At 39.4% G+C, this 17,477-nt stretch overlaps 2 protein-coding genes and 1 long non-coding RNA gene across 8 annotated transcripts in view; 1 reads left to right on the forward strand and 2 right to left on the reverse strand.

The window, feature by feature from the left end:
- LOC115006834 (interferon-induced protein 44-like) overlaps window positions 1-6,354 on the reverse strand; it is an 8,110-nt gene extending 1,756 nt beyond the window's left edge. Inside the window, exons 1-6 of the mRNA XM_029429379.1 lie at window positions 6,285-6,354; window positions 3,000-3,554; window positions 1,992-2,021; window positions 1,393-1,588; window positions 1,134-1,286; window positions 857-1,028 (exon numbers count right to left, since the gene is read on the reverse strand). Of these exons, the coding sequence (XP_029285239.1) occupies window positions 857-1,028; window positions 1,134-1,286; window positions 1,393-1,588; window positions 1,992-2,021; window positions 3,000-3,490 (1,042 nt within the window). The 5' untranslated portion in view covers window positions 3,491-3,554; window positions 6,285-6,354. The remainder of the gene's footprint in view (window positions 1-856; window positions 1,029-1,133; window positions 1,287-1,392; window positions 1,589-1,991; window positions 2,022-2,999; window positions 3,555-6,284) is intronic.
- Window positions 6,355-6,993: 639 nt separating this feature from the next.
- LOC115007441 (interferon-induced protein 44-like) lies at window positions 6,994-13,862 on the reverse strand. 6 transcript variants are annotated; one of them, XM_029430308.1, is made up of 8 exons: window positions 13,621-13,862; window positions 12,934-13,010; window positions 12,107-12,236; window positions 11,723-11,918; window positions 10,842-10,994; window positions 8,791-8,962; window positions 8,255-8,355; window positions 6,994-7,405 (listed from the first exon to the last, which is right to left on the reverse strand). In XM_029430308.1, the coding sequence occupies exons 1-8, from the start codon at window positions 13,644-13,646 to the stop codon at window positions 7,214-7,216; spliced, it is 1,047 nt and encodes a 348-aa protein (XP_029286168.1). In that variant the 5' UTR covers window positions 13,647-13,862; the 3' UTR covers window positions 6,994-7,213. The 6 variants fall into 6 exon arrangements, with proteins under 6 accessions (XP_029286168.1, XP_029286167.1, XP_029286171.1 ...); XM_029430307.1 differs by having other exon boundaries at window positions 12,868-13,010; window positions 13,621-13,861; XM_029430311.1 differs by having other exon boundaries at window positions 12,107-12,158; window positions 13,621-13,860.
- On the forward strand, window positions 13,306-16,218 carry LOC115007444 (uncharacterized). Its single transcript, XR_003832182.1, has 3 exons — window positions 13,306-13,543; window positions 14,977-15,051; window positions 16,178-16,218. It is a non-coding gene; the product is annotated as an uncharacterized LOC115007444 (long non-coding RNA).
- Window positions 16,219-17,477: the final 1,259 nt, after the last annotated feature.

The raw sequence follows: 17,477 nt of genomic DNA on the forward strand, positions 1-17,477 counted from the left end.
TCGTCTCATGACTAATTTCAGCATACATAAAATACGGCGCAATTCATTGTGGATCGTTAGAGGAATTGTAGAGTACATGCGATGGACATCTACAGATGCGCATGCAGCTGACCGTAGCAATTAAAAGAAAGCAAAGTTCTCACTTCAGTCTCCACCTTCCCTAAGCCTGTGGCCATGACTGGTTCCCAACCTTTTTCCGTAAGGGACCCCTTTTCTATCATTGAGAAATCAGATGACCCCTGTGACATGTTTTTTTTTGGGATATTTCATGTTATTTTCAATGCATAGCAATGATAGTACAGAACAACTGATAAACGGTCCAATTAACCCAAATAGTGAACGCAAGCACCGTAGAAAGTTTGTGTAAAACGAATGATTTGGATAAATTTTGAACAGGTTATTTCCTGTGAATATTGAGATGAGTTTTTCTGTTATTCTTTAGCAACTTTTAATATCATATGATATGATATTAACAATCATACATATGCTTAGTAATCTTTTTCAACACATTTTGTGTTTTCTTCTCGCTGACGCTTGGCCATTAATCTATTAGCTCTGTATTAACTGCTTACTTTTCTACTGTTTAGCAGTGAGGGAGGGCCCTGTGAATGTAGAAGCTTGTGTTCAGATCTTCAATGTGCCCTTATCCTGTGAGATTAAAAAAAAGGTTTATATCCTAAAAACAATTTCTACAATTTAATTTAGATTTTTCTTCACAGAAATTAAAGAAATCCAGTGATATAAACCAACTATATATATTTTTTAAGTTGACTTAATTAAACCCCTTAATATATACTGATATTTTGTGCATACAGTATGTCTTCATTATAATGAAGTGGGAGTAATTCTCACTGACCCATTAAGTTGACCTTTCTGCGGATAGCATTCAGCTTTTCCTCCAGCTTTGTGGCCATGATGGAGACCTTGCAGGCATCAATGACGTAGACCACGCAGTGGATCTTGTCCTTGAGTTCGGGAGACTTGCGGTAGCCGCTGGCCTCCGAAAGCAGAGGAGCCGAGGGGTTGAACTGAGTCATACAGTTGAGGGGAAAGGCGTGACAGTTTGAGTCGACTTCAGCCAGATCAATGTTTCATACATTCAATATCCTGCTCAATGTAACAAAAAGCTGTACCTGATAACGATCTGGCAGATGACCTTTGAGGATGCTGCTGATGTCATCTATGTCAAGCCCCGCCCCCATACTTTCCTCCAATCCCATGGTATCACACAAGGTGATTGGCAGAGGTGTTCCTTCTCGTCCAGCTTTCACTGGGTAGGTGTGAAACTGTCGAGAACAAAGAGATGGAGTAACAAATCAAACAATGGGGACGGGGATTTTCATTTTGAAATCAATCACCACAAATGGAATTCCTTAAGAGGCAGGAACTAACCTGTGTGGTGACGCTGGTGGTAGAGCAGCCAGCGATGGCCTGGCCGGTGACGTGGCCTCTGAATACAGAGTTGATAGAATTGAAGAAGCTGGACTTTCCAGCTCCAACTGGTCCAATGAGCAGGACCCGAGCATGGGTCACAGAGCTGACTGTGGGTTTGTAGATCTTAATACTCTCCATTAGCTCATTCTTCTTCCTGTAGAAACAAGAAAAAGGGTTTAGTTGTTTTAGCTGGTTGTTATTGTGTGTACAGCCAGTTGACCTCTGTGATAGTTGCGGGTAAATTTATGAGGATTTGTCAAGAATTGTAAAGTTAAAGACAGTACAGCACAGTAAGCACGGCAAACAATCCCATTGCATAATATTTTGCGTAGCCACTGGGTGTATTATAATTTGAAAAAGCTGGTATATTATGCCCAGTCAAGCATAAGCGGCATTACACGTCATGGTATTTGGAACACATTCATTATTACATCTATAATATATTACACACTGAGCTATTTTTTCAGATCATCAATTTATGTCATACTGTATATATTATAGTATATTGTACAATAATAAAGCATATAATATTATGTGCAGGATGGAAACAATCTTACTCAGATTCCCAGTTTATAGTCCTCCATGGCCTTTCAAGTTCTGTGGTTTCTGAAGAGCAAAAACAATCTCAAATTATATAAAAAATGTTACTCAACTATACAAGTTCTTTGTGATGGTTTTACTTGACACATTAACAAAACATGTCGTCATTAATATTTCATGCCATATTTAATTATACTTATATATGGTTTTTATTGCCTGTTGTTTGGGTTGACTTATGCAGATGAAATACCGTAATTGGTTAAATAACGTAGCCCGATGAAAGTTCAACAACACTACCTTAAGTACAGAGTCCGCCTGGTGACATTTGTTAGAACTTTTTTTTTTGATGACTTTTCAAGATCAATAAAACAACATTATATAACTATTTAACCTTAAAATAACAGCTTCAAAATGTTGCTACACTGAGAACGGTGTCTTGTCAGTCTCTCTCTGCGCCTACGCCTGTTCTTTCACTATGTATTCACTATATTCTATCCTTGGTGAGCGGGTTGTACAATCTCCTACGAGATGTGATTAAGACTTTATGGCACTAAGTTGATTTTGGTGTATCTGGATCATATTTTATGGAGAAAATGTTTTCTGCTTTTCCCTCTGATGTCCTTCGGCAGCTGCCAGGACTGGGAGCTCGGAGCACCGGGGGAGTGATGGTGTTAAACACCTTTTTATAATGGTTGTATTTATAATAGTATTTGTATTACTCTTTGATTTAATTTTGATCTCTGTCTGGGTATATGCATGTTGTTTTGTTCTCTGCTCTGTAAACCTGCTGTATTCTACCAATGTTTGTAAAGCACATTGGTCAGCTTATGTTGTTTTAATGTTTTAATATAAATAAATTTGACTTTACATCCCCGACAGAGAGTTGACGTTCCACGTCCCTATCCACAATCTTGATGCACAGCTGAACATTAATGGACAGCAATAAGAGGGAATCAAATACTAAAGGGCTAAACTTGGTAAGGATATATAGACACTTCATGAAATACAATAAAGCATCAAAATACGTTTTTTTTATCGTGTACTCACCCTCCACTTGATAGACTTCACACTCCGTCAGATTGAGGTCGTTGCCATGCATTTCTGCAGCATTGAAGTTGTAATGATTGCCTGGATTACTATGCACTACATTGCTTCCATTGAAAAAAACCAACGCTTCTCCAAAATATGGACCACAGTTACCCATCATTTTCACTGCATTAGCGGGACTGGTGACTGGATATTTGAGGAGCTTTTCTCCACTGAAGGTGAAAAGAAAGGCCAGGTCATCACGCACAAACTCTCCAGACTGACTGAAAGGTTGTGTGGTGTAGCCTCCAAACACATAACCGGAAGCGTTATAGCCCACGGACACTGTGGGACAACGGGTGTCACATTGTTCGTGGAAGGCTGCGCCGGTGAAACCATGGATGCTGGCCTTGTACAGCAGCTGGAGTTTGACTCTTCCCCGCTGGGAGCAGATAGTTTTCTGCTGGCTCGTGGTCAGCATGGTGTTCATAGTGGACAGCTGGTCTGCTGAGCGTTGAAAGGATGCTGAATGAACCTTTGACTCACGTTGGTGTCTAAATATAAAAAGAAACACATATGCATTAACAATGCAGGATATGTAGACTAGTTTGGTTAATTGGTATTATCCAGGTTGCACCCAATGTTAAAAGGTCAGATTTGTTTGTAAAATCATGAAAATTACAGTCCTTCATCCTAATCAACCAATGCTGATTACAGAAGATAAAGAAATAAATACCAATAAAATAAAATAATTGATAAAATAATCACAAAACTACATTCTAAAAAAACTTTATAAACAGCAATAAAACAATTCAAACAATAACATGACAAACTAAAATTAAAATGAGAGTTAACTTCCTAAATACTGTGAGTACCGCAAAGGTAATGCAGGAGGGTCTCAAAATTTGTTTTTATTTATTTATATTTATTTTTAACTTGATTTAAAAAAATGTTTTAGCTTTGCGCATTCGCACCTCCGCTAGACAGCATGATTATTGCCCCATATACAGGACTGTCTCAGAAAATTAGAATATTGTGATAAAGTTCTTTATTTTCTGTAATGCAATTAAAAAAATGTCATACATTCTGGATTCATTACAAATCAACTGAAATATTGCAAGCCTTTTATTATTTTAATATTGCTGATTATGGCATACAGCTTAAGAAAACTCAAATATCCTATCTCTAAATATTAGAATATCATGAAAAAGTATACTAGTAGGGTGTTCAACGAATCACTTGAATCGTCTAACTCGAAACACCTGCAAGGGTTTCCTGAGCCTTGAAAAACACTCAGCTTGGTTCAGTAAACTAAATCACAAGTATGGGGAAGACTGCTGATCTGACTGCTGTCCAGAGGACCATCATTGACACCCTCCATCAGGAGGGTAAGACACAAAAAGAAATGTCTCAAAGAGCAAGCTGTTCACAGAGTGCAGTTTCAAAGCACATCCACAAAAAGTCTGTTGGAAGGGGGAAATGTGGCAGGAAACGCTGCACAACCAAGAGAGATGACCGCAGCCTTAACAGCATTGTGAAGAAGAGTCGCTTCCAGAATTTGGAGGAGCTTCAAAGACAGTGGACTGAAGCTGGAGTCCAGGTATCAAAAGCCACTGTTCACAGACGTGTCCGGGAAATGGGCTACAATAGCCGTATTCCCATGGTCAAGCCACTTCTGAACTCAAGACAACGGAAGAAGCGTCTGACTTGGGCTATGGAAAAGAAGCACTGGACAGTTGCAGAGTAGTCCAAAGTCCTCTTTTCAGACGAAAGCAAGTTTTGTATTTCATTTGGAAGTCAAGGCGCCAGAGTCTGGAGAAAGGCTGGAGAGGAGCAAAATCCAAGTTGCTTGAAATCCAGTGTGAAGTTCCCACAGTCAGCGATGGTTTGGGGAGCCATGTCAGCTGCTGGTGTTGGTCCACTGTGTTTCATCAAGCCCAGAGTAAATGCAGCTGTGTACCAAGAGATTTTAGAGCACTACATGCTTCCGTCTGCTGAAAAGCTCTATGGAGATGAGGAATTCATTTTCCAGCATGATCTGGCACCTGCCCACAGTGCCAAAACCACCAGTAACTGGTGTACTGACCATGGCATTACTGTCCTCGATTGGCCTGCCAATTCCCCTGACCTGAACCCCATAGAGAATATGTGGGGTATTGTGAAGAAGAAGCTGAAAGACACCAGACCCAACAATGCTAATGAGCTAAAGGCCGCTATTGAAGCATCCTGGGCATCCATAACACCTCAGCAATGCCACAGGCTGATTGCCTCCATGCCACGCCGCATTGATGCAGTAATCCGTGCAAAAGGATTCCCAACCAAGTACTGAGTGCATTAATGGACATTTTCAAATGTTTGATTTTGTTTTGCTGTTATAAATCTTTTTTTTTACTTGGTCTGAGGAACTATTCTAATTTTTTGAGATAGGATTTTTGAGTTTTCTTAAGCTGTAAGCCATAATCAGCAATATTAAAATAATAAAAGGCTTGCAATATTTCAGTTGATTTGTAATGAATCCAGAATGCATGACATTTTTGTTTTTTTAAATTGCATTACAGAAAATAAAGAACTTTATCACAATATTCTAATTTTCTGAGACAGTCCTGTATATCCTTATCCTTAGGCTGGTCACAATAACATGTGCAGTTTTATCTTGTATTCGGACTAATACTAACTATATCTAACTATCTCTCAATTCTCAATTGTTTGTCTGTCACTTCGTCTCTTTCCGTATCGCCTCGTTTTGCTTCGCATCACTCCGTTTACTCGATTACCCCCCCTCCCTGGTAAATGCTACCTGTTGAGCAGGATCTAGTTTTCAACATTATTTTCTGCTTCGTAAAATGACAAAATACGGCGAAGATTTATCCATATCAAACAATACATTTTCACTAAAGGCCCATTACATCACATTACAGGTCTTATCCAGAGCGACTTACAGTGAACTAACTACAGGGACAGTCTCCCTTGAGAAACTCAGGGTCCAAATCTTATATGGTAGGTCTATTAATAACATATATGGCACTGGATTACATTGATCAACCGTTAGATATGTTGGTTTAATCCTTCCTCAAGTCAGGTAAAAATCAAGAGCCCGCCAGTATGTGGGTGGGGTAGGCTATAAATTCTCTTATTCCAGTTTTCGGAATAACACACGATATAATAGCTTGTTTGAATCGGAATCAAGTCACAAAAATAAATAAAGCTTTACATATACTATCCGACTGGCTTATTTATATAACAATTTGACAACATAGGAAACTCTTTATAATGTTCAACCTTACCTCCTTATCTTCTAGATAGTTGAGGATGAATCCCAGCAACAGTAGTTATTACTGTACAGATGACAGGCAATTCTTTCAGACGTGAAAGGGAAAGTCTGCGGACTAGAAAAATGTGGCCTTCAAAATAGACTTTGTCTCCAATTAAAGCAGTGTACTGTGTGGTATGGTTTGAAATAAAGTAACAGGAGATGCTATAAAATGTAACAGTCACAGAGATGGACAGAGCATATTGTACATTATATAATTGTACTGTATGTAATAAGGAAGGATGTTCACCTTTAGTTATACCTGCTAAAGGGCCTGAGGTAGCTGTCTGAGTGGGAGCAAATCACGTGATCTAAAATAAAGTCATTGAACCTCACAGTTCATTGTCCAGCCATGGTGCTATTGTGAACAGGGTTTAGGACTACTTGTAAATTTCAAGAAAGAAAGGAAGCACGGGGAAATTGTTGCATGCAGCAAACTTAATAACACCCCACCTACCGTATGTGCTACACCTATGTGGGCATGAGGCCCTTGATATAAAGAATAAAATAAAATAAAAACAACAAAATAAACAAATAAAAATATCACACATTTGTGATTTTATTATATCATATAGATAGATAGATAGATAGATAGATAGATAGATAGATAGATAGATAGATCATTTTGTCCATTACTATTTTGTAAAAAAAAAAAAAAACATTATGGAGAGTGTAATATATTTACAAGATAGTTCAAATCGACTATGTGGCATTTTATGTGACTATACTGTAGCTTTGAAATGACCACTCTGAGTCGCTAAATCCAGACAAATTAAAATCCCACACACAAAATCCCTTACTTAAGGTTGCTCCTTAACTGTTGATATTAAACCAAAAATCATTGCGACCGATGACTTTCTAAATATTGTTTGAAAGACATATTTCAAATGCTCAGAAATGTTTTTATTCTATCTTTGGCCCTGTGGGTTGTGGTGTATTGTCCTGGAAATACAGGTCAGTATACTGCAGGATGTGGTCGACAGCACTAAGCAACAGCACATCAGTGTTCACGTTCAGATCCAGCTCTGAAGAGTAGTTCTTCACCGGGACAATGTAGGAGGTGGACATACCCAACAGAGCTCCAGCTTTACTCATCTACAAACACACACACACACACAAACAAACACATGACTGTAAGATTTTACCACCATCAGTGTTCAGTTCCCTCAGCTGGTTAATATAAATAATTAATTGTTTTAAACAGTGTGGTTTGTCAAGAGTTATTCTCACCTCTCACAGAAAGTAAAGTACTCTTTTAGTTTGAAAATAATCCAGACAAAAGGAATCCAGAATGAAAATAATCTGATTCAGTACCGTGTAGTTCCTAATTTTTGACCATTTTAAGCATAGAGAAATATTAAAATAAAGTCTAGACACATAATTCAGATAGTTAAAGAGTGTAATTTGTTTTGCAATTTGTTTTACCACTCCAAACAAACTCATGGTTGGTACGGCCGGTCGAAAATAATCTCTCCAATAATCATATGCTATTTGTGAGTCATGTGACTCTAAACTTTGATTGTCTTGTAATTTGATAATGACCTCACTTTGCTCTGTAATGAATGACATTTTGTATTTTATGCTGCAAGCAGTCTGTATATTGTTGATGTATATTCATATATATACTATCCACACAAATGGAGTACTTTGCGTCATATTGTAGACCACATAAAGAAGCAGTCCGACTGACATTAAAAGGTTACAAGACACCCTAGATATACATATTCAAAACTCATTTTTGGAAAAATAAAAAAAATCTTAAAGCTGTATCTGTAATATCTTGAGCGCTAATAAATCTGTATCATGCAATACATTCATGGTAATTGGGTTATTGCACTTATTTTTATTTTTACAGACATTATAGAAGAAATGCTTCTGAGTCTGGATTGTAGAATTACAGTACATGAACATTTCTCTAACTGCAGATGGCTTAATTCAACCTACCATGTCCTGAATGTAGTGGCTCTTGTAAACCTGGGTGACATCTTTGGCCGTTTCTGGACAAATTGCGTCCACGTGGGTCAGCAGAGCCACCTGGTGAACATCTAGCAGACACAGTACGATGCTGTCATTAAGGTTCCACTGCAACAAAAAGTTTTTATTTGTTACAATACAGAGAAATAAATGACTGACAGTTACGATTTAAAACAGTGCTTTAGTTCAGTTGATCTCTAAAGAAAGTTTCAAAGCCCAAAGTTGTGATCACATCAGTCCCTCTGCGATTCTAACCACAGCAAAATCCAACAAAAATAAACAAAGATCAGTGAAACCTCAAAGCAATATGGTGGATAAATGTGTGAATCAAAAAACAAATTCAAAATCATTAAAACAGCATCCAGATTAAGGCAGAAACTGAACGATTGACAGAAGTACAGTTCTTTGACTTTGGTTTCAAAAGTCAAAGCCCATTTTGTCTGCCATGGGACGCTCTGTGTGTGAAAATGTCTTTGTGTTTGACTGCTTGTTTGTCCTTTTCTTACCCAGGTCACTGATGTGCTTTCGGAGCTGCCTGAAGGTGGTGCTGAGGCCTTTAGGGTAGGTCAGGATTTTAGAGGCGTCCACCACAAAGGCCACACAATGGATCTTGTCTTTCAGGCTTGGCCTCTTCACAAAGCCCGCAGTCTCAGACCTCACTGGCTGATCTGGGAGAAACTGGAAGAGAGAAATTAAGAGATTACATTTTGAAAAAAAACAACCATGTTATGTGTTAGCAATTATCACCAAACAGAAAGCACAGCTGAGGCTGATGGTGTTGCAGGTATTTTGTCATAAGTCAAATCAAAAGTAATGTATTAAAAATAAAAAAGTTTGACCTGATTGATGGTGCCAGATGAAATGAAAGAGGATCAATAAAGTTATTTCAATTTATCTTGAGTGGAATATAAACATCTACACTAAATTTCATGGCAATCCATCCACTAGCGCAGGGGTCGGGAACCTATGGCTCACGAGCCATATATGGCTCTTTCGATGACGCGATATGGCTCGCAGACAATTTTGAGCTGACATTTTTTCACATGATTAACAAGTAATAAATAATTATACTGTGTAATTTTAAAGTAAAACATTTAACAGCGGATTTTGTTTTAGTTCTCCCCTCTCCTTTCCTACGCTCTGTCTCTGACTGTAACTGTGTGCGCACGTTTGTGTGTGCGTGTGTGTATGGAGCCCTGCCCTTCGCGAAACAGCTGAGGGCAAACTGCGCAAAGTAAGGAGTAGACCAGGGGTGTCAAACTCAATCACAGAGGGGGCCAAAATTAAGGCATCGTTTCGGGGGTGAAGCTTGGAAACTGCAGCGCCCACAGAGTCACACTTTGCCTTGAGTGTGTCGTTACACTGGAGGTCAATCAGCTCCATTTGGATGTTCACATGTGCTGTTTCCACGTCAACTGCAAACAGATTGCTGAGCAGTTCATGCCAGTCGGGAACACAGCAGTGGAGATGGTTTGTCAGTGTTTGGAAACACGTAGTGAGCAACGTTTCCTTGCTGCATCAGAGTCTCCCACAGGCAGCTTGGCTTGGAACGCTGTCACTGCATCATACATGTCTGTGATCACACGGCCCTGAAGCTGGAGGTTTAACAGTGAGATGCTTCATTATGTCGCACATAAAGGCCAGCTCACATCGCCACTTTTTGTCCCAGAGATCTGTGGTGTCTTTCCCTTTGCTTCCAAAAACTGGCAGATTTTCTCACGCAACTCAAAAAATCTATTCAGCACTCGACTGAGCCATCACACCGCCATGTTCAGAATGCATCTCCTCAGGAAAAGACTTAAATGGTCTCTTATAAAGTTTCCCGTCTGTGTTACGGTGCTTATTACATGTTCCATCTCCAGGGCTTTACAACACATCACTTCCTGGTGTATGATGCAGTGATACACAGTCAGCTGCATCTTCTCTGCATCCTGCCCACTAATCTAACTAATTTAACCGCATCGCAGGAGCTCCATTTGTCGTCAGTCCCGTCAGTTTGTCCCGGGGCTCAGAGACGTGATATACTTAAAACTCAATTTTATTAAATATATGGCTCTCAAGGAAATGCATTTAAAAATATTTGGCTTTTTATGGCTTTCCCAGCCAAAAAGGTTCCCGACCCCTGCACTAGTGGATATCCTGTCGGGCCGGGTTCGGACAAATATTTACAAATGATGTTCGGGTTGGGTTCGGCCCACTTGACATGGTGCTTCAAGTCGTTTTTAGTGAAAATAAATGTAAATGATGGACCTACGGTCTGTGTTCTAAAAAACAGAATGCCTGTTGGGTTCGGGTCGTGCTTGGTTCCTCCTCTCCCAGAATCGTGTTGGGACAGAAATATGGTGCCCGAGCCACACTCTAACTCAAAACCACAAATGTTAAGCTCATGCTGGCACTAGAGGAAAGGTCAGATGCATCCTCTGGGACACATGAATGTGTACAACGTTTTGTGTTAATCCATCTGGTGGTTGTTGAGATATTTCAGTCTTGACCGCCGTCAATAGGTAAAGCTGCCAGCGTAGCTAAAAACAACAACATAAATATTGATTCTGCTTACTTTGTGTCCCTCAGGTACATGACCTTTAATGACAGACAGGATGTCATGGAGGGTCAGTCCGGTCATCTCTCCATCCCCAAGGCCCATAATATCACACAGCACCAGTCCAGTAGGATCCTCTCCCTTCTCACCATGGATGTTGAAGGACTGCAGCTGACACACACAAGAAGATAATTAATTTGATGGACGCTAAAGCATGGGAACAGCCAATCTGCTGATTAGAGGTTTGCTGTCTTTTGATGAACAATCTTGAGACATTCTTGATCAGTGGCGCTTTAATGTGGCTTTTTGTGTGCGTGTTTCTTGTCTGTTTGTATCTATAAATTAATTGAATCGTTATTTTGTTGTCATTCAATAATTAACTGTGAATTGAGCGCGAGAGTCCAGGTTTGACCTGAAAAAATATCTGAAACATGTGGAGTTGTCATGGCCAACTCTATTCACTGACAAAGACCTTGAGATTGAAAGCTTGAGAAAAGCTAGTAAGGGGACATTGAGTTAAGATGTCAAACTTTGAATTAATGTTGTATGAGATGGTATTTAACAAATACACTTGAAACTGGTCTTGAATTTAAGTGTGTCCGAGGAGTAGAGGCATACATTTTATTTTACATGGAAATGACTGATCACAGACAGTCTTTCTCAACGTGATAGAGCACTGGGAAAGTGAAAGCGGTGTTTGGGTGTTTTTCCTTTTTGTCGATAAATTGCCCAGATACCCTTTTGATTCCAGTAGTCTTGCCCAAAGGCCTACTCTAGGTTTAGTATCTCCCCATTTTTAGAAACCCAACAATGAATGTCAGCTTATTTTGTTCCCACCTCCCTCCAAAACAAATGTCAATAGTTTTATTTATTGCACTCAGTTAGTGTTCCACTTGTACCTTCTTGGTGAAGCTGGTCGAAGAGGAACCCACCATGGCCCGGTTGGTGACTCTTCCATTAAACACAGACTGGACTGAACTGATTAAGCTGGATTTTCCAGAACCGACCGGACCCAGGAGGAGAACCCGAGCCTGAGTCACATCGTGACAGCTCGGTCTGTAGGAGCTGACAGTCTTCATCAGGCTCGTCTTTTGCCTAGATTAGAATTTAAGATACTTGCAGTTCAGAATAATTTGAATAAGAAAAACAAAAGGAGGAGTATATGTATATAAATGATTTGAAGAAATAAAGGTAACATGTTGATAGTGCTTAAAATAAATTACTTTGAATGCTAATAATTAAAATAGTTGCAAACTTGACTTGAATGTCAAAGCTTTACTCACTCTTCTGTCCACTCCATGTCTCTCCATTGAGACTCCAGCTTAGGTTGACCTGCTGAGGAGAGTTTAAGAGTTGAGGAGCTCCATCTAGTTGAAGTTAGTGTTTCTTCTTTGTTGATATCTTTGCTGGTAACTGTATTATGATTGCACATGCAGTAATGCAGTGCCTTAATGCATTTACTCAAAATGATCTTAACTTTTCAACCAAAGATTGTACAACATTTAAAACTAGTGCAGGTACACACTTAATGCAGACACTAGAGACTCTTCTGTTCACGATATTCAAGCTTTTTCTTAATGATGAGAAATCTCAGTTCATATATTGTAAATGAATATCCAGAGGTACTAAACCTTTGACTCTCTCAAGTTTGATGTCACATGTAGAGACACAGCAGGCTGATTACCTACTGTAGTAAGTAGGGCAGTGAGACGTAGGGGTGTGCAAAAGTAAGGTGGTAAAAAACAGGGATAACAATAACAGTTGTCCAACTTTGTTGCAGTACAGTGTTGTGCTGGAAACTGAAGAGGTTGTATCATACTGAGAAGCATACTGAGGTCACTTTGATGCACAATGTTGAAAAGAAGGCTGTTCTTACTTTTTCTGTCTTGATAGGAGTTTTGGGAAGACAAGTTTTTACTTTTAGACACCAGTAAGTGATTGTGGTACTTGCTTGAAGGGTTTTTATGCATGGTTTTACCATTTGGAAAACTGGAACACAGTTGTGCATCATCCTTTTTTGGTGTGAAACTGTTCAGTAGCTTACCTGGGAATGTATACATAGGTGTAATCTTCTTTTTCTCTTTTGAACTGACGTATGTAGCAAAGTCACCTTCTAGGCCGCTTGCTGCAGAGACTGCAGCAGGAATGGGTGAAGGAACTGGAGTTCCAAATGCAAAGCCGCTCGACCTGATAAAGAAAACAATCACATGCATCAGAGTAAGAGCAGGGATAAAGCATAGCAACAGAAATGAACTTGGATGGTCTTGTTTAAAGGTTTTACACTTATCGTATTACATCTTGAACACACTAAGTCACTTAGCTGACGTTACTATAGCTAACTGATGCTTTAGAACAGGGGTGCCCACACTTTTTTGGCTTGTGAGCTACTTTTAAAATGACCAGATCCAAATGATCTACCCGTTTGTGCGACCTGTTTGTGGTCTGAGGTTTGTGCTGGTGCGTAGATCACTCCTCTCCTTTCTGTAGATGTGTGCGGGAGCGAAACAGAGAGGAGGAGGGAATGTGAATGTGCAAGGCAAGAAAGAAACGAAACACTTGAATTTCAGGGTTCCGTTGGGGGAATATATATTTTTTGTTTTAACGGTGCGCGATCTGCCCGCACTACACTCGAGATCGATCTACCTTTTGGGCGCCCCTGCTTTAGAAAGTTTACAAAGCTGGTGGCCTGTGGATACAGACCACACAGTGGATACAGTACGGTAATTCATCCAACCTTTGTGAAACTAAACTTTGCTAAGTCTACCTACATAACTTAACGACGTGTCAAAAATATTACCTCAGTTTTCCTGGTTCAATCTGCATGATGACCGCTGCGAGTAGACGTGGCGAATAACAACAGCTAAAGCACAGACTGGAGAAAACAAACAGACGGTTCTCTTTTTGAGGAAAAGAAAGTGAAACCTAAACTGTCAGACTCTGTGGCGAATAATAATAATGCATTCAAATACAAAAGCCTTGCAATAAGTCTACCTTTTGTGAAGCTTTAAATGTGCAGTAACTCCCCTTTACACCTGTAGATGATTGCTTATTTTCTAGAAGGAGGAGCCAGCAGTGAACATTTAAAGAATTATGTGTATTTTAAGAGCACATTTTAGATGTTAAAGGTGCATTAGGTCAGAAAATGGTGTCAGAAAAAAAGTTAATGAAACAACTAAATATTTGTTAGATTAACGGAGCTAGATGAGCAGGGGTCAAGTCTCTACTACAGAGCGGGCCATTGCATTAAGATTTATATTCCCAATCATCTTGTGTGAGTGTGGGATCTGAAGACAGCTTCAAGGTACTTTTAGGTGTAGCCTATCAGAAGGCCTCATAGATTCATGAAGAGAGAGAGAGAGAGAGAGAGAGAGAGAGAGAGAGAGAGAGAGAGAGAGAGAGAGAGAGAGAGAGAGAGAGAGAGAGAGAGAGAGAGAGAGATGTTTGTAAACATTCAAAGGCAATAACACTTGTAATGTGTGTATTTAATGTTTCTACTTAATTTATCCACTAGAGGGAGCTTTAGTCTTGTGTTTGAAGCTGTAGATGCTCACCTGCTAGCTGACAGCAGAGGTCAACCTGTGGCCACTCTTAAGTTTCCTTCCTCCACAGGGACACACAATCATTGTTATCACTCAGTAGATTTTAATAACTGAATGTGAATCAGAATATTCGTATGTAATTGATGGTGGTGATTGCTGAAACTGTGTGTGTGTGTGTGTGTGTGTGTGTGTGCATGTGTGTGTGTGTGTGTGTGTGTGTGTGTGTGTGTGTGTGTGTGCATGTGTGTGTGTGTGTGTCTGTGTCTGTGTGCCTGTGTTCATGTTTGTTTCTTCGGCTTGTTTGACAGAGGGTTACAGCTCTTACTGTGAATGAAAGGAAATGGAGCTTAGTGAAAGTTCACTCAGAAAGACTACTTCTCATACATGGTTTCTTCTTTACGCTTGTATATTTCCCATGTTGTAATCGCAATCCGCAGACTTTGGGTGTTCCCGTTATTTACTTCAACCTGTCTGATTTCCCCATGATCCCTGTTTATTGATCATCTTGCTGCTATCTGACATTAAAACTGGGCTTTCTGTGCTCCTCTCTGCTGTCATTTCAATGCCTTTCGACGTGCCCCACGTCCACCTCCACCTCCCTGTTGTCATCAAAGCAACCACAGATTGTGATTCATGTCCTGTGAGCCCCTCAGGAATCCTGCAGATCACATCAGTCTGGTCTTTACGTGGTAAGCCATCTCAATCATCTACATGTTTTTACCACCACCACTTTATTTAACCTTTATGCAGGATTCATGGGAACTGAAGGACCTTTTCTTTATGTATAACATATACAATCACATCAGTAGGAGTAACTCTCCTCACCTTTCTCTCTTGTGATTAAAGATTATGATAGTGGAGGTGTCAGGAGTGTGCTTACTCAGTAAAACTTCTCAAAGCCATATAAACAAAAAAGAAGTTTGCAGGTTGTTTCTAGTCGGTCGTTTGTCATTCAGCACGTCTTTATCAGGGCTGTTATGGCTAGCAGCCTCTGACTGATCAGACGTAATAACAGCCCACAACAAGGAGTCACAGCTATCTTTATGACCTTGTGGCCATGCCAAGATTCTGCGGTGTCAGCAAACTAGTTTTTATCCCAGTAGAAAGACTGGGAGATATTGAGCTGCTGTTTGAATGGAGACATGAAGGGAAGGCTAGGAGATCTAAAACCGATAGGAAAACGTAATGTTCCCAAACAGAAACATGTAATGTTCGAGAAGTCTGACACATCAGTTAATGTTACAGTTGGAAATGCCTAGTTATTTGTTACTTGACTTAACCCTAACCCCAAATCAAAAATACAAACCTGCTGCGGCCTTGAGGTCATGACTGGGTGTCATTAAAAGTTATTGTACTGTTGATGGCTTGACAGCAAACACTATCTATAGGTTGTTATCTGAGTGTGTACAAATACCAAAACAGATGATTTAACTGTCCTGTAACCAAAAACAGTTGAAATGTATTCATAAATATGTGTAATGTTTACTAAAATAACTTGCATAGATGTATCACGGCTGAAGCCAGACCGTCAGAAAGACTGAGAACATGAGGCCTGTGTGTTATTTTAAGGATAAGAAATGTTTTTTTGCAGATTGGTTTAGTCAAATAAAATGACCTGTAGCCTTCCAGTTATACTATGTGATCAATTCCTGTCATGCATATTAAAGAGTGATGATAATAATAATAATAGTAATAATATTAATAACAATAACAATAACTGCGCCTTTCATGACTAAATCTTTAGATTTTTAATGTAATGTATGTTAAACAAAGTTAAAGGTGACGTAAGCTAGACAATGTTAATTTTATTTTCAGCACATCATCTACGGCTGTGAGTTTAGGAAGCTCAAACAGATCCTGCTCTGACTCAGCAGCTCCAGCTGATATCTGTGGAGCAGAGAGCTGCTGCAGGTGGGGGGGGTGGGGGGTTTTGGGGGGGGGGGGGGTGAGCCGTCTAAAAACAGGGAGCTATGCTGACTATGTAGCCGTGTGACACAGCAGTCTGTTTTACAGGCAACATCCCCACTATGGGTGACGCACATATGCTGAACTTCTCTCTCTCTCTGCTGGTAATCCTGCCCCAATGTGCAGTGAGGGTTGAAATGAAAGCACTGCTGTGATCTGGGTGAAACAGGTTGGAGTTGAAGGGAGAGGGCAAGGGAAAAATAACAACTGAAAAACACATTGAAATGTTGTTTGCTTTTGCAATCATTGTGAAAGTCAGACATTGATTTAGCATCCTTGAAAATAAGAAAACGTTGTGCTTTTAATTTTATATATTTAGATTGAGGATGAAATTAACATATACTCTTTAATAAGTCTGATGAACCCCACCTAGAAAAAAAACTAAATTAACATTGCGTCCCCCTTGAATGATTAAATGAATCTTGTGGGCCAGTCAGCAACAAGATGTGAGCTGGTTGTATATAAGTAATGGCCTTTTAAAGTTTCAAATATGGACTGTAGCTGTCCCATCAAGCAACCAGCGTAATATTTTACATGTCAGAGAAAAAACATCTAAATGCATCATCTATCCACAGTTTGTGTCAAAATAAGAGCTACATAGTCTTAATTGTCATGTTTAGGTTTACATTTTTTAAATATCGCTCTTCTAAGAAGTATACTACGTGTTATTATGTTCCAAATAAGATTTTCTTTGTGGGATTTTGGCCCTATTACTTTTTTAAAATTTAAATGTAATTAATTTTTGTTCAGTTTTAGTGTCTGCTAAAAAAGACACCAGAACACACATTATATTATAATAATAATACAAAATTATTTTAAAACAAATACTGCAACACTAATGTTGTTTGTGCCGTCTGGATTACATACTGTAGCTTCAAGGGAAATTAAAATAGGCTTTTTTTGCATCAGACATGCATGAGTCAGGCAGAGAAAATGCTGATGATAGAAAAATATGGACGTGTATTCTTTTGTATTGTTTTAATAAGTCTGGTTTTGTCCTTCTATTCTACTTTTTCTGTTGAACTTTCCCACTGTACCTCTGTGAATGTGATAATGTGAGTTTTGAGCTTTGACAGCTACAGGATGATCAGGACACGATGTTCTGTACCGACAGCCTCTGATCATGTTCACAGTGCCATGTATAGACGGC

The sequence above is a fragment of the Cottoperca gobio genome, chromosome 4 (assembly GCF_900634415.1).
Source record: "Cottoperca gobio chromosome 4, fCotGob3.1, whole genome shotgun sequence".
NCBI classification, from domain to species: domain Eukaryota; kingdom Metazoa; phylum Chordata; class Actinopteri; order Perciformes; family Bovichtidae; genus Cottoperca; species Cottoperca gobio.